This window comes from Triturus cristatus, chromosome 3_1 (genome assembly GCF_964204655.1).
Source record: "Triturus cristatus chromosome 3_1, aTriCri1.1, whole genome shotgun sequence".
NCBI lineage: Eukaryota > Metazoa > Chordata > Amphibia > Caudata > Salamandridae > Triturus > Triturus cristatus.
In genome coordinates this window covers 1,068,421,893-1,068,439,618 of record NC_140583.1, presented here as the reverse complement: position 1 = coordinate 1,068,439,618, position 17,726 = coordinate 1,068,421,893, and the positions used below count along the sequence as shown (strand labels likewise).

The following is a 17,726-nucleotide window of genomic DNA, read 5'->3' as shown; positions in this document are numbered from 1 at the left end:
ACTAAAGAGAGCGCTACAGCATGGACCAGATACTCCAAGCAGAACTACAGGGAGAGATAGAGCACAGACCAGATACTCCACAGGGAACAGGAGGGAGAGCTGCACCAGGTACCCGATGCCCATGGAAACAGCACAGGAAACTAGAGGTATAGCAACAGCATGGACCAGATAATCCACAGGAAGCAAGATGAATAGCACCCATATGGATTAGATACTCCACGGGGAGCAAGAGGGAAAGTTACAGCATGATCCCGATAATCCATGGAGAACCACAGGGAGGGATACAGCACGGACCGGATACTCCACAGGGAACGAGAGGGAGAGCTGAAGGAGGGAACAGACGCTTTATGTAGAACCAGAGGGAGAGCACCAGCATGGACCAGATACTCCAAAGGGAACGAGAGGGAGAGCTCTTGAGATACATGGGTGCAGAGCTTAATTTGAGCCGGTGGTTTCCCGTGCTTGTCTCCGGCACTTATTTGTCAGCACCGGCTCTAGTGATAGTCCACCACATGGTGGCGCTTTCAAATTTTAAGATGAGCACAGCAACAGTCTTTAATAAGTCAATATACCTTAAAAAGAAAAAGAACAATACCTGCCGTTCATGCCATTATTACAGCATTTTGTTGCCTAGAATAGTCTAAATTGTCACACTTGTCAGAGTGTGTTGGTATGCAGTTGTGTTAGTACTGTCATTGGCAGAGCTGGCAGAGGGAACAAGCGGTGCAGGCTGCAGTGGTCTCCCGAGAAGGCCCCCCGCACTTACTTTTTTTTTTACAAATTAAGCACTGCATGGGTGAGGTACCCAATGTGAAACTAGGCGAGTGTGCAGTGACCTGGTTGCAGAGAGGCAATAACACACCATGAATACACATACTTTAGTCAGGACTGGACTTGTGTGCTCCAGATCCTTATTTATTGATTGTCTGAAGATGCACCAATGGTCACCAGGCGTGTGTGTAGTGTGTACGTAGGTGATTGCCAATTAGCATGCTACATCCCTCCTTAACATAGTATAAACTAACATGATCACTAGGTGCACCACTCGTGCTGATACCGAGTCCCTAAATCACCACACAACCTCTCAGTCAGTGTGACGGTCTCTGGTGAGGTCTCAAGGACGTGCCCGTCCTCTTCTCAACTCGCCAGTTATGACCACACAGGTCCAGCCACTTCCAATGTCTGTGGTATTGCTATAGGAGGCTTCTTTCTGATGGCGACAGAGTTGTTCACATGGAGTTGCCCTGTCCCTACTAAATGTCATTGGCTTTGGCCAAGGTGTGTTGGTTTCCCTTGTCTCTGTATTGGGGTCTGAGGGACACAAGTGCTCTTCTTAAACAAGAATGTATTATGTGTTACACACTCATGTCTGTGAGCGCCAACCCACACATATCTCAGCCGGCTCTCTGCTTCCTGCTTGCAATAATATTATTGGACTATCGTCGCATAGCATTTTCTTTGGGTGCTGGGACTGAGATGCCCCAAGAGGAGCTGCTGGTATGGTATGCCGGCTGGCATGTCCAAACAAAATAGATGCTGGAGTGCACTGTATGGTGCAGTGCGGGTTGTTTTGAGATACCCGCAGAAATTTGTGGATTTTTCAGTCTATATTCTCCCTTTGCCCCACAATGCTGCTGTGGATTTTATGTAGTGTCCTCTTGAAGCGTTCTACTTCACCATTGGCTTTGTACCATCTCAGTGTGATTATATGGTGGTCTTTTTCAAGCGCTTTCAAATATTTCTTAAACTGAAACCCATGGAGCATCAGACCAATGTCCGTGTTAATGTCTGCTGTGAGTCCATACACCTCCCGCACCTTTCTAGCTGTGACCTACCATGTAATAAGGAGTTATGCCGGATTGTTTCTATGCCCGGGTATTTGGAGCGTGTATCCATGTATGGCACCTGGGATCAGAAGACAAAGGTCTGTGCTGACCTTGGGCAAGGGTACCCCACATTCGTCATCAGTGATCACTGGGGTTGGTAGAACTCCTGCTTCTGTTGTCCGGCATAGTTGACAACTGCTCACTGTATCTTCAGGTAGCACATCGATCCTGTGAATCACGTCTTCTCTTTGCCACACTTTCGTGTTTGCCATTCTTTGGTCCCCTTGATGTACGAGCTGTACCCCTCAATGCTGGAGTTCACACAAGGTTGTAATATTGTCACCTTGCAACACAAACCATCTCCAGAAGAGCTGCATTCATGAAAGTCCTTTCACAGTGTTGCTAGTGTCAGCACGGCATCCTCATCTTTTTTTAATAACCTACAAGAAATATCTTCCAGGACTTCTACTTTAACGCCTCTGTTGTTAGCTGCAAACGTGGATTTTCTTCTGAAAGCATCAAAATGCCCCCACAGGCCGGCACTCGGTACCACTGGGCACAAGGAGTCCTCCACATCGATGGGTCGTCGTTGAATTTCTTGTGAGCTATTGGATGACCATAAAGGTAGTCTGTGAAATGAATGGACCATGGCCTGGACTGGGCTGTGAAGCTGTATTTTCTCAAAGCGAAGAGCCCAATTCTTTAACCTTCGCAGCGGATTCCAATGCCGATGCATCCCCACTTTATTGCAATTGTTTTCTTCTCTACCTGGGAGTAGTTTTTCTCATAATTCAGCAATGGTCAGCTTGCACATGCCATTTTTCCCTATTAGTCCCCAGAATGTTCTAACTGTAAAATGGCTCCTAGTCCTGCAGGGCTGGCATCCACTTTTAATCACACGGCTGATGGGTTGCTCAGGTTGCAGGGAGGCTTTGTCGGGAGTGGCCGGATAAATTGTCCACAATAACGCGCCACTCCCAGGAATCTACTTACTTCTGTTTTGCTTTAGGGAGGAGAAGCATTACAGATGTCATCACCTTTACTGGTGTCCACACTGATGCTTTGAGTGGAGAATACATATCCAAAGGCTTGGATGCAACCTTCAGATATTCAACTTTTCGTGGGAGTAACACGAACGCAGAACCTGCTTTCATTGCAGTGTGGCCGTCAGACACCTGAGGTGCTCGGCTATCCTGGAGGGCTATATGAGGATTTCATCACTGGTGTTCATGATTCCATATATTCCAAACTGTACCTCTTGGATTGCATTTTGAAAAACTTCAGCATTTGACAACAGCCCAATGCTCAGTCTCTTGTAGTGCCGCAACGTTGTAATCTATCACCTTGATTCTCCGAGCAGTAGTTGATGCCATGCTGAGTTTAGATCCACAAGGATTTTGTTGATATTTGGGATAATGTGGTGCTTTCTCTTGATAGTAACATTTTTCAATATGACATCATGCAGGTTTGTGCTGCGGTTGGTTGTTTGGGTTTTGTTGTATCTGCCAGGGGGGACTGCAACATTGTGGACCTGTTTTGTGCCTAAACTGGTTGTGCTCTTCTTTTCAAGCACTGCTATCTTCCATTGACTTTTGTTGAACTTGTTACGTTGGGCAGGCATATCCGCTTGTGTGTTTGTAACACAAAGAAGAGAGGCAACGAACACATCTGAGTATAATTTAACAATCAGCACAAATCATAACTAGTAGGTACAAAAACGCAGGCAACGCGTTTCACCTTACAAAGGCTTCCTCAGGGCAATATTGCCAATCCACTGGTTCTCCCAAAAAAACCCGTAAGGCGCAAAGAGGCAAGTTCCAAGACAAATAACTTTAATTCTGTGTGGAAATCTGTAAGTATACTTCAGTCAGTAAGCTCCACTTTAACAGCCTGAATGTCTTGGAGTCGGAAAAAAAAAATGCATTAAACCGTGAGGCCGTGGTAAATCCTCACAACTCATTGTACTTTATCAACAGAATGTCTCCTACAATTTGCAAAGACGCAGTGAGCATGACAGGCTCTTTACTTTGAGGCTCGAGGGGTCATCTAATACAGCAGTGTACGGCACAGACAAAATCGTGGTCCAGTATCTTCTACTGTAGTTGTGGCAACTATTGAACACCGGCTGCGAGAACATCGATTTGAGAAACACAGGTTACGAATATCTCGTAACACAGGGGGAGTTCAAATCCTGATCAGAAAACGAGAGACTATTCCAGAAGAACCATTTGCCTCTGCTAGTAAAGAGCCCATGCAAACAGGTCTTTCCCTGGACCCGTCTCAGAGTCAGAAAAAGAGCATCGGTGAAGATTGGGCTGTGTCTATACTGTGGCACACCTGAACATTGTGCTTGTCCAGTCCGACCTCAAACGGTGTTGGGAAATGCCAGATCCTGTCCTTTTTAAAAGGACAAAAGATGGGAACCTCTGCGAACCTTTTGATTGTTTTTCTCAGGAGATATTAAAGTCTCCTTGTTCCTTTTGCCCATGCCGTTGGAACTTCCTGCAGTGCAAGTCGAGCAAATCTTGGCTCTTCTTGATAGTGGGGCCAGTGGTGTGTGTCTGGATTCTGACTGGGCTCAGGAAAGGAAGATTTTCCAGATCACCAAAGATATTCCTGAACAAGTGCAAACCGTGGATGGGCCTTCCCCCGCATCTGACCCGGTTAAGGAAATGACAGCACCTATGAAATTGACCATGGGAATACATTGAGAGATTGTGTCTTTTGACCTTATCGCTTCTCCTAATATTAATACTAGGAATTCCATGGATGATCCGTCATAATCTTTGTTACTAGTTCTGTTTCTCCACGAATGACAATAGTTTAATCAACTTCCTCCAAGGGCTCCTTACCAAGCATACCCATCTCTTTTTCAAAAACATAAGGAGGTGTCTTCACCACCACACCGAGAGTGCGACTGCACCATTCCTTTAGAACCAGGACCGGTAGTTCCATTTGGTCGGATTTATTCTCTTTCTGAGTCAGAAAAGGAGGCCCTGAGATAATACTTGGAGGAGAAATTACGCGGACAGTTTCAGTAACTGGTTATGGTCAGCTGTAACCAATCAATGAATTACACAACAATGTGTTATATTGTTAAACATTGTTTATTCTAAATGATGTGCTTTATCTAGTGTAGAAATCGTTTACCAATGATTTTACTCACTGGGTAAGACTGTTAGCAAGAAGGCTCTTGAGCCAATTGCAGGGGTTTCTGCAAGGGACTTTCTACAAATTCCTAACTGCAATGGTAAACAGCCCAAACCTGATCGCTTGCGATACTGTACGTTTGCCCATCTTAACTTAGGAGTGCAAGGCGACCTTTGACAACTTGTTAGCCAAGGCCACTAACCATTATCCAGTGTCTGTCTCTAACTAATGTAAACGGATGATGTGACAAACCACTACAAGACCTTTGGGGACCCGTCTGTCATTCAACACTTTTAAAGGTTTACAGACTTTGCAGCTCAGCGGTTTTCAGCGTCCTTGCTTCATTAGGGAGCGGAACAGGAAGGTAATGGTTGGGTGGTGGTTACAGTCCCTGAGTCTCTTGCTCTGTCACTGCTTTGAGCCAGTGCCCACCAATGGATTTTCCCGCGCTTGTGGCTTACTAATGCCAACCACAAGCCCAGAGGGCCTTCAAAGGCAGCCTTGGTCCGAGAGTCACTGTCGGATTTAACCCAGTGGAGGCCCCCTAAGATGCCGAAATTTCTAACCCCACCCCCCTTCCCCCCCTCCCCCCCCCCTCCCCCCCAAAAAAAAAAAAATGTATCTCCAATACCCCGGATTTTTTCACAGACTGACAGCTGCCAGAAGATGAGCTATTGAGAGACAAACTGTTATGTGAATTTGATGTCTCTGGTTTATGTACCTTAAATTGTATTTTGATCCGTTGTCATGGGCCGCTAAAATGAGTGGGGCCCCTAGGCCGGTGCCTACTTTGCGTATTTGGTAATCCGGAAATCCCTGGAGTCCTGCACTCCAACAGAATACATCAAAAAATGTAAGAAAACCCCCAAACATTTCTGAAAAGGTAGCCAAACTGCCAAGCCGTGCATTGCATTGTACATTTGTACAGCGCTTACTACCCCTGGAAGGCATCGAAGCCCTTTGCCAGTTAATAACACTCTATTCTGTGGAGCCCAGAAGCAGTTTCTAGAGATAGTTGAAATTATTTCAGGTAGCCGTAAATTGAGGCACGCGTATTAGTGATTTCTAGACCGATTAGTTGCATGTTTATAGACGTAGGGAAGTTAGCTGTTAGTGCCAATTGGTGCAGGTGCTTCAGTTATGGATTGTTTTGCTTCCTTGATGTTATCTTTGCGATTTGGATGTAAAAGGGGAGCATGCAGCCGAGTGTGTTTGCCACTCCCATCATTAGCTGTCCTAGTACACGGTGTAATTGAATGGGGTAGTGTCATGGTATAAATCTACGCGTTTTGGGACATGCTTGTTCCTGCTGACTGGTTGAAACCGGTAGGGAGAGTTCAGTAAGGTTTAGCCCGGGAGAGGGAGAATTACAGGACAGAGGTGAAATGTGCAGTCACGGGTTCAGGTTAAAAGGCGTAGGCATTAGCTTGTTATGTAATTCATGCATGACATGGAGATGGTTCACATGTGGTGTCTTGCAATGATTTCAAATACCCGGATTGTTTTTTGTATTTATTTTTATCTAGGGAAGTTGAGCGCTTCCCATTATTAGTTTACTGAGAATCGTCAGTGTTTCTATTTTATTTATTTTATTTGAGTTTTATATAGCAAACACGACCCAAAGGTGTCAGAGCAGTTTACAGAGCGAGCACAACCGAATAACACGAGACTCATAAAAAAGTACTTAAAAGTACATTGTAACGATAAAAAAGAGTAAATGATATACAGGGGAATATGTAAACAAAATAGCAGCAATTACTCGGGTTACATATTGTAAATAAAAATACAAAGGTGCTGTTCATGGTATCTGTAAATTGGCTCGACTTTGAGTCTGATGTATGGACACATTATGCTCTTAGCTAGAGCGGCGTTCCCAAATATCCCCCCGCAGGCAGCTCTGGGCTGCACAAACTCCTGTGATGACAGAGGTGCAGCCAGCAGTAGAGGGGTTGGTGGACTGGTAATGCTGGTAGATCGTGGGGGGTTGGTGGACTGGTAATGCTGGTAGATCGTGGGGGAGGGACCGATCTTTTTGGCAACAGGAGGTCATGTCAGGTAGTGGTTGTCGCAGGAAGCGGAGGTGATTGGTGTTGTTGCCCGTGCAGTAGGATACGCAGAGGTATTGGTAACTGCAGCATTGTGAGACTCTTGCTAAAAGGGGGTTAGTGGGGAGCTCCTGCTGGCTGCCAGAGGGCCCTTGCACAAGGTACTTGTGACTCTGGGGGGTGGACGCGGATCCATTGTTGCATGCAGGTGAGGGATTACTGGCTGCAAAAGGGTGAGCAGGAAGATATTGTTGAGAGTAGCACTTTGAAAATTGTAAGAGACTCTACTGGCTGTAGCAGGGTAAGTGAAGGGGGTGGAGTTGCAGGATGCTCAAGGGTGGGCAAAGAGGGAAGGTATTGCTGACCGCAGGTGGTGAGTGTATAAGGGTGCATTCATCTCTACAGTAGGGCTAGTAACTAGGGGTGGGTGAAGAATTCTGCTCCGCCGGCAGAGTTCGCAGAGTTTTGCCCACTCTGAGCTCCGGGCGGAGTTCCGAAAAACTCCACGAAGTGACGTGGAGCGGAGTGTTTTTTTCCTCAAGCGGCTCGCCAACGGTAAATTGGTGAGCACTTGTGAGATAAAATAACCCACTAGACCTCCTCCTGGCGAGATTTCTGATCGTGGGCGTTCACGGCAGGTCACGACCGCTCGCGTTGAGAAATCTGCCATATGCGTTGAGGAAGCTGCCACTCAAGTAAAATGTCTACTTGAGCGGCAGAAAGCAGCAGCGACCTCTGGCGAGACGCGTGGTGATGTTTGCGCTGATTTTACAGCGCAGGGAACACTCCTGGGGCTAAAGATCAGTGCAAGCAGCACAACTTAACAGACTCCGCCCCTGGTGGAACTCTGTGAAGCACGACAACGTTTTTCTGGCACTTTGAGGAGTTCCGGGAGTAAAACTCTGCGAACTCTGCCCAGGCTTAACTAGTAACAAGACTGTTATTTTAGACTGCAGGAGGGTTGGCTGCAGGAACACAGCTGCCTAATCAACATGTTTTTTTGTACGCTTTTGGGATTTCTGCAAGCTACTCCGAATCTCCGTGCGATTTGCAGGAGCAGTCTGGGCTTTTAGGTCTTGCCTGGGACAGCACATGGGCTGTAGCTTGAGAGACATTTGGTTAGTGTAAAGGGGGCTTAGAGCCCGCCCATTGCTTACCATTGGTTGGCTTCATCATCACTCTTATTGCTGTGCTTCTATTTGTTTATAGTGTGCTGGATTTATTTCCTCTTTGATTGTACCTCCCTAGGCACATTGCCATAGCACTGCTTTTTGTCCCACTGAGTGTCCTGCTGCTCACTCTTGACGGCTGCCCTATTTCTTTATTTTGGGAGGAAGCAATCCATGATAATACAGCATCTCTTTGTGGGCCATCAATTTCCGTCCCGCTCCCTCTCCTGCTTCAAACACGCTTCACTGTGGCAGAGAAAGTTTATTTTCGAACTGTGTGTGTGATCATTATATTCTTCTGAATTGTGTTGTTTTTGGTGTATGACATGCATGTCCTTCCGTGTTGCCTTTGGTCCTCTCCCTCCCAAATTGAGTCAAGAAAAGGCAAATTATGCAGCGTAATGTAGCAGATTTTATGATAGTGTTACTTCATTATGTTTCATTTTTAAACATGGTAATACTGTGTGGGGAAAATATTTAATCGTATTACCAATTTATCACCTGAATGCAGCAATAAGCAACTGAAAGGTGACAAGTCAACCATTGCAAAAGGCCTTCCAGTGCAAAGGGACACATGTTGCCGAATTTGTTTGTAAATTTTGATCCGTTTGAGCTAGAAAAAATGTTTTGTTGGAATCTGCAGATTATGCAGCAGGTGATGGATTATGTGGCAAATGCATTAAATCCATAATCATACAAATAATTCCACAGCTACAGAATCACATAATTCTAGTAGCCCTGATCCTACCATACCTTACCATAAAATACCATACCATAACATAGGCTGTAGCTTATCAGACAGTGCAATGAGAGCCCATGCCATACTATACTATACAATGACAGGCCATACCATACCATAATATACAACAGGCCATACCATACCAAACAATACCATACCATACTATGCCACCCCATCCCATCCCATACCACACTATACAATGACAGGCCACACCATAACATACTATACAGTGGTAGGCCTTACCATATCATACCATGCCATGACAGCTCATATCATATCAGCACCGCACTGTTGCACAACACGGGTAAAAAAAAAACATTGGCAAAGCCAATAACTCTCGCATAGGTGAGTCCTATTGGCTTTGTCAGTGCTTGTTGTGACTCAAGAGAGCGTCAGGACAAAAACACCACTAATGCTTGAAAAACTCTGCAGCCTCACGGCTGGATGGGAGATACAGGAGACAAACACAGATATGAAAGTGTTCTGCTTGCTGAATTCCTCCCCACAGACCATGTAATTTTATTTTTCATGTGTGGGCATCCTGAAAATCTGATGAGGATCAGACCCTCAGGAACATACGTTGGACACCCCATTTCTATGAGAATAATTATACTGAGTATGATAATGTATAGAGTACGGTACACAGGCTGAATTGTTCCTTGATACTTAATAACAGTGGTTAATTTACCTCGTATCTCAATGGTGCCAATTTTATCGACCTCAGAAGGACGAAAGTTGAAGTCAGCACCGCCTAGATTCAAACTTATGCCCTGTATGTTGCACCCAGATCTATGCAGCAGGTAGATAACCTGTTGAACTTTGTTACCAGGATTCAGGCCTTTAGATAACAGGCAACCTTCAGCAGCAAACGCATTAAGCCTGTGATTATCTTAAAATGATCGAAGTCTAGGACTGACGGAAACACACACAAACCTCTGCTGCAGGGGCATGAACCCAGCGCGTGGCAGTGAGAGGCAGGGACACTTAGCGCAGGCAGCAGTTCACATACCTGCGTGGGTTAATGACACTACGGCAGCAATGCAACTTGTCTTGTCATCCTGCCACAGGTGATGAAATGCGTACTGAGTAACACCTGCTGTTTACAGTCTTATGAAACTGCTGGACTGTGATAACACGTTCTTCCAGGGTTATTGGTGGGCAGTGCCCGTGAGGGCAGCGGGGGCGCTTTGCAGAGTTCATGGAGTTCCACGCAGTGGCAGGTGATCAGAGGGTGCTTAGGTAAGCATGGGATGCGTACAGGCACATTACATAACCGTGGTCAGCGTATCTGCGCTGCAGGCGGAGGATAACCAAGCACTCCAGCAGGTCAGGCCCATCCTTATCATACATGGGGGCAGGGGAGGCGGCGAGAGAGCAGGGCTTCATTTGTAAAACACATACGGGCCAGGGCCCTCCTCAGGAGGACACACATTGTCCCTGCCAGCGCTGCCAATGGCAGTACCTACACAACCCCTAACCATCACACTGCTACAAGTGCGACAATGCGGACTGTGCAAGGCCCCCGAAGCTATAAGAATGGCTTGCGAGTTAGGTATTAGAAGTTTACTATGTATATTGAATTAGTAAAGAACTGTTTTTGTGTTCCGTTTAAAATGACATAAAGAACGTCACCATGTGGCAGCCAAGTGCCGGTGCGGAGCACCGTGTACCACCGGCTCAAATTAAGCACTGCGAGAGAGATCCGAGCAGGGGAGGCTGTGGGTGGAGCAGAAGGTGCCATTGGTCTGTGTTAGAAGATCTATGAAATTATATTCTACACATAAAGGGCGAAGGAAAGAGGAATCTCTGAACTTTTCAATTTAAGATATAGGCGCCATAAGGGGTGCTGACTGTGGAATGGTGAGTCCGCACCATTGCTGGCAGCAAGAGGGTGAGGGGGGCAGAGGTAAAACGCCAAATGATGCCCCACCGCCCCCAGTATGTGATGAGAAACCCGCAGTCTTCCATATCTCATATATTTTAATTTACCTTGGGCTGAATGGGGCCCCCTTAAAGGGTTGGGAGACCCCCAGTGCCGCAGGGGCTGCTGGAACCAGCCTTATGCCCGTGCTTAATTTGTAACATAATGAGTGCCGGTGCCCAAAGCATTGCTCAAAAGACAGCAGTCAGTGCTATTAAATGTTCCCTGCTGAATAACAGGGCTGCATAGTGTTGAATCCACATCATGTCTCTTCAATCCACTCCCAGACACTCCCTGCCCCTATGTCTCACTCATGCTTGGTTCCTGCTTTCTCCCTTGTTTACAGTTTTTCATCTTCCCCTCCTTCTTCTTTCCCACTTGTGTGTTTTCCCCTCTCTTGCTCTTGGGGAATATCTGACACAAAAAAAGTGCTGGTGGGCCCACCGGCTCGAATTAAACCCTGTTTACGCCCCTGTGTGTGTGGGGTGGGGGGGGGGGAGGGGGGGTGGTAATATTACTGACTTCAGAAGGTTGAGGTATGTCTGGCTACAGGAGGACCCTTTAGGTTCCTTGATCACTTTAGTGTGGCGATGCTGCAGTACTGCTGACTTAAATAGGGTACGAAATGGGTACTGTACGGTGGTCTGGGAGATACTGCAAGCAGCAGGAGGAGTCTGGGTGATACCACTGGCAGCAGGAGGGTGGTCTGGGTGATACTGCAAGCAGCAGGAGGGTGGCTGATCCCGCTGGCAGCAGGAGGAGTCTGGGTGATACCGCTGGCAGCAGGAGGGTGGTCTGGGTGATACTGCTGGCAGAAAGAGGGTTGTCTGGGTGATACTGCTGGCAGGAGAATGGTCTGGGTGATACCACTGGCAGCAAGAGGGTGGTTTGGGTGATACTGCTGGCAGGAGGACGGTCTGGGTGATACTGCTGGCAGGAAGGTGGTCTGCTGGCAGCAGGAGGTTGCTGGGAAGCTTTTGCTGGCTGCACTAGGATGACATGAGAGAGAAACTGCTGGCAGCAAAGGCATGAGAGGAGAGGGGGTCCCGCAAGGAGAGAGAGAGTCACCACAGGACGCCAGCAGGACCGAAGAGAAATTGTAGGAATTTCTTGCCAATAAGTAGATATTCTTTTTTTTTTTTGTTGTTAAATAATTTTTATTTAAGAGAAAGAACATATAAATTCAAATATAATATTGCGTTCCGAAGAGTAAATATATAACAAAAATTATATAGTACTACAATCTAAAAAAATAAGATAAAAAATATGAAATCAGAAGATTGCTTATACATGTCATAATACACCTAAGAACAATTTTAGAACTGAACATTATAGTAAAATACTGTGTTCTAATATAAATAGATAAGAGAATAATACAATTATTGGGTTTTATTATAAAAAAAGAAGAAAGAGGGAAGAAATATGGAGGAGAAAGATAAAGTAAAGAAAGGAAAAGAAAAAAGGAAAAGAAGAAACTAAAAATAAAAGAGGAAATTATAAGAAAGATGAGTGTGAAGATAGATAAGTAGTAAACGGTAGCCATAGTAGATCAGATTAAATTTTTAGATGGATAGATGAATGGGATACCGAAGCAATTCTATATTCATCACATATTAAATTCCACCAGGCTAAAAAGGATAATTTAGAATTGTCTTTCCAGCATATTAGTATAACCTTAAAAGCAACAGCAATAAACAAATCCAATAAAATAGATTTGGAAACAATTTGGTCAAAATCAGGAGACAGAGTACCTAAAAATACATTGTGGATGTTAAATTGAACATCATATGAAAAGATTGAAAAACATTTTGACCAAACAGCTTTCCAAAAGGCAAGAACTTTAGGACAATAGTAAAGTAAATTTATTAAAGATCCTTCAGCAGTAGAGCAATACCAACAAGATGGAGAGATGGATTGATTGAATTTATGAAGGAGGAGGGGTGTAATAACAACTCTATTAAAAATAAAATATAAGGATTGTGTGATATTTGCAGCCTTGGAAGTCTTGAAAAGTTTTTGCCACAATTTATCCCATTGAGGAATAGAGAGTGTTTGAGATATGTCCTGTTCCCATTCTAACTCACCATGAGATGTATTCCATGTGCAAGTAGGTAAGATACATTTGTATATATAAAGGAAGCACTTGGAATTGTGTCACTAGAAATTTGGTAAAGGGGAGTATCAGGTGTGAATGTAATTGGTACTGGGTTAGATATAAAGTTTTGTAAACAGGTCTGAAGAGCTGGAACTAGAGTGTGATATTGCTGAATATATGAATCGGGGAGATTAAATTTCTCCTGCAGTTGATGAAAGGGCAAAATCAAATTATTAACAATCAGTTGATTAACATAAAAAATGCCCTTTTCTCTCCAATGTTTGTAGTAAAATGATTTGTGACGAAACGTAATGTATTTATTAAACCATATTGAGGAGGCTAGGAAAGATTGATATTTGTCAAAACCCTTAAAGAAAAGTGTATGTAAAAGATGTTGAGAATATTTCAAAACTGTGTATTTAGAGATAAAAGTACAATTGGTCATAAAAAAAATCATTTAACAATGAACATTCAACAGTAACCCAAGATGGTCTAGGTGAATCTTGATAATCTTTAGACATAGCATAGAATCCACGAATTAAAAAAGTATTATGATATAATCTAAAATCAGGAAATCGAACACCACCTTCAGTTTTAGGATGAAACAATTTAGATAAGGTAATTCGTGCACTCTTATTATTCCATAAAAATTTAGTACATATAGAATTAATCTGTGTAAAATAATAGTTGTGTATTTTCAATGGTAACATTGAAATTATGAATAATATCTGGGGAACAATCATCATTTTAATGGTATCAAGTCTGCCCCACAACGACAAAAATAATGGGGACCAAGAGGACAATAAATTGGTAATTTTAAGTTTTAGAGCAGTAAAATTGCAGGACAACGTTTCATGAATGTTAGCGGAGATCCATGTTCCTAAATATTTAATTTTTTGAGGGCACCATGTAAAATTGGTTGAATCAAACATATACTGATAACATAATAATTCAAAGGTAAAATCTCAGTCTTGGAGAAATTTAGTTTATAACCTGAGACTTTAGAAAATAATGACATGTCTTGTAAAAAAAAAAAAGGTGGTAATGAGGAGATAGGATTAGACATATAGATAAGGATATCGTCTGCATATGCAGAAAGTTTAATTTGATGAGATTTCAATTTAACACCAGTGATAAGGGGGTTGTTTCTAATACGTTCAAGGAAGGGTTCTAAGCATAATAGAATAAGTAATGGCGAGAGGGGGCATCCCTGGCGCGTACCTCTTTGCAGGTGAAAATATGGGGAGAAGAGACCATTAACAAACACACATGCTTTTTTTGGAGCAGTATATAATAATTTGACATATGAAATAACCTTTGGGCCAAAACCAAACCATTGTAAAGCATGTATAGTAGATATTCTTTTGAAAGCTAAAGATGCCTTTTGGTTTGGCAAGAGGCATGGCCTGTAGACTCTGGAACCACTTCACTGACTCCCTTTCTCTGATGTTTTCTCTTGCAGAATTCGAAGGCAGCGCAGGGGCTGGTGGGTCTCCGGAACCTCGGGAACACGGTGAGTGCCTGACCCTGCAGCAGCGAATGATGCCGGACGAGAAACATATTCTGGTGGATCTGTTGTGTGTGTGTGACAGGGCACTGCTGGGGAAAACTCACACTGCTAGGGTCTTATAACGCTGGGGTAAACTACTGGGGGCGTAGCTTGGTCTGTAAGACTGTGGGGGGGTGAGCTTCAGGATTTCCGACAATCAGGTTGGTATATCAAGTTTGAATACAGTGTACGACCAGCAGGGTGCCGTAGAGCAGATGTGGCTGGCACTGATCAGAGGTAGGGGGGCTGGGGCGGGAGGGGGGTAGGATGCGGGGAAAGTGGCTAAGAATTTTTAAAATTAAAAAGGTAGCTTTTTGCCGGTTCATTACCCGTCTCTCCTCCGTAGTCCTCCCTCGCTCTCAGTCGGCCACAGAAGGCACACCCAGGCTCCCAGTCAGCCAATCACAACGCTGCCTTAGCAGCGTTGTGTTTGGTCTGAGCGCTGTTTTTCGGTGCTCAGGCGCTGACTGGAGGCCTGGGCATGTTCTCCATGTAGGCTGCGATACAGCCTGCATGGAGAACATGCGATTTGCCCATGAATGTTTTGGGCGGCCCGAGAGGGCCGTCCAAGCAGTCATTGTGCACTTTAAGAGGGTGCAACCACCCCTCCTCTGCCCCCGCCCCCTCATGCACAGCTGTGGACAGAAGTAGGAGAAAATAAAATGCTAATAATGCAAGTTATTATAATTTTATTCATTTTATTTTCTGTCTTTCACTGCAAAAAACAGTGGGGCGACGCCACTACATGAGAGAGGCCTTTTGGGCAGTGGAAAGGGAAAGGAATGAAGATTGAGAGAAAACACAATATTTTGTAAAATAACCAATATTTTTTAGTACTTTCAAAACAGAGAGTGCGAGATTGTGTGTGCAGTTTTGTCTGTGTGTAGGGAGCAATTTCTGGTGGACTCCGAAAGACATCTCACCATACCTGGCTGAAAGCACCTGAACCCAACTATTTGTCGGAAAATACATTTACTAGGGGTGGTGTAACACCCCAAACACCCCCTGAAGCTACACCCCTGGAAACAACCCCTTTCAAGGGGGCTGAAGTTGTGACAGTGCACAGCGGGTGAAAACTCGGACTGCCAAGGGCACTGCAGCTCTGACAGTGCACTGCTGGTGGAAGCTTGCACTGCCAAGGGCACTTAAACTGTGACAGGGCACTGCTGGAGGACGCTCGCACTGCCAAGTGCACTGCAGCTCTGACAGTGCACTGCTGTGAAAAACTCACACGGCTAGGGCCCCACAGAGCTGACAGTGCACTGTTGGGGGAAGCTTACACTGCTGGAGTCATATAGCGCTGAAGGAAACTTTCCCTGTCAAGGCTACTGCGTACCTGACAGGGCACTGGTGGAGGACGCTCGCGCTGCCAAGGGCTCTGCAGCTCTGACAGGGGACTGCTGGAGGAAGCTCGCACTGCCAAAGGCACTTCAGCTCTGACAGGGGACTGCTGGAGGAAGCTCGCACTGCCAAAGGCCATGCAGCTCTCACAGGGGCCTGCTGGAGGAAGCTCGCACTGCCAAAGGCACTGCAGCTCTGACAGGGTACTGCTGGAGGAAGCTCGCACTGCCAAAGGCCATGCAGCTCTGACAGGGGCCTGCTGGAGGAAGCTCGCACTGCCAAGTGCACTGCAGCTCTGACAGTGCACTGCTGTGAAAAACTCACACGGCTAGCGGCCCACAGAGCTGACAGTGCACTGTTGGGGGAAGCTTACACTGCTGGAGTCATATAGCGCTGAAGGAAACTTTCCTTGTCAAGGCTACTGCGTACCTGACAGGGCACTGGTGGAGGACGCTCGCGCTGCCAAGGGCTCTGCAGCTCTGACAGGAGACTGCTGGAGGAAGCTCGCACTGCCAAAGGCCATGCAGCTCTGACAGGGGACTGCTGGAGGAAGCTCGCACTGCCAAAGGCACTGCAGCTCTGACAGGGGACTGCTGGAGGAAGCTCGCACTGCCAAAGGCCATGCAGCTCTGACAGGGGACTGCTGGAGGAAGCTCGCACTGCCAAAGGCCATGCAGCTCTGACAGGGGCCTGCTGCAGGAAGCTCGCACTGCCAAAGGCACTGCAGCTCTGACAGTGCACTGCTGGAGGAAGCTCGCACTGCCAAAGGCCATGCAGCTCTGAAAGGGCACTGCTGGAGGACGCTCGCATTGCCAAGTGCACTGCAGCTCTGACAGTGCACTGCTGTGAAAAACTCACACGGCTAGCGGCCCACAGAGCTGACAGTGCACTGTTGGGGGAAGCTTACACTGCTGGAGTCATATAGCGCTGAAGGAAACTTTCCCTGTCAAGACTACTGCGTACCTGACAGGGCACTGGTGGAGGACGCTCGCACTGCCAAGGGCTCTGCAGCTCTGACAGGGGACTGCTGGAGGAAGCTCGCACTGCCAAAGGCCATGCAGCTCTGACAGGGGACTGCTGGAGGAAGCTCGCACTGCCAAAGGCACTGCAGCTCTGACAGGGGACTGCTGGAGGAAGCTCGCACTGCCAAAGGCCATGCAGCTCTGACAGGGCACTGCTGGAGGAAGCTCGCACTGCCAAAGGCCATGCAGCTCTGACAGGGCACTGCTGGAGGACGCTTGCACTGCCAAGGGCCCTGCAGCACTGACAGGGCGCTGCTGCAGGAAGTTTGCACTGCCAATGAAGCTGCAGCTCTGACAGGGCACTGCTAGAGGAAGCTCACACTGCCAAGGGTCCTGCAACTATGGCAGGTCACAGCTAGTGTGCATGTCTGACATGGCGCTGCTGCAGGAAGCTTGCACTGCCAGTGACACTGCAGCTCTGACAGGGCACTGCTGGAGGAAGCTCACACTGAAGAGGGAACCTCACACTTCATGTATTTTATATAATTGACAGGACACTGCTAACTTGAGGTTCACGCTGCTTGAGTACTGTAGCAGTAGCTGGGCACTGCAGGGGACGCTTCTCACTTCTTCGGTCGTAGGGCGCTGACAGAGCACTACTGGGATGCACTTGAAGCTGGCACTTCTGTGGCATTCTGGAACACTGCCAGGGCAGAGCAGGAAGCTCACACTGCGCCGGTCCCAAAGCAGTGGCAGTTCTCTACTAGTGGAAGCCACACGCATTGTAGGGTCCAAATGCAGAGACAAGACACTGCTGTAGGACGCGCACCTCTCCCTGTGCCGAGCTGCACCCCCTGGTTTCGTATCCTTTTCTGCCAGGGGTTGAACTCGCACACTGTGCACTGCAGGTGCTGTAGTCCTGATTCAGG

General features: G+C 46.3%; 1 protein-coding gene across 14 annotated transcripts in view; it reads left to right on the top strand.

The window, feature by feature from the left end:
* USP2 (ubiquitin specific peptidase 2) overlaps positions 1–17,726 on the top strand; it is a 293,747-nt gene that overhangs the window by 223,630 nt on the left and 52,391 nt on the right. For all 14 annotated transcript variants that reach the window (XM_085645929.1, XM_085645936.1, XM_085645935.1 and 11 more), the window contains one exon: positions 14,408–14,458. In XM_085645929.1, the coding sequence (XP_085502055.1) occupies positions 14,408–14,458 (51 nt within the window). The remainder of the gene's footprint in view (positions 1–14,407; positions 14,459–17,726) is intronic.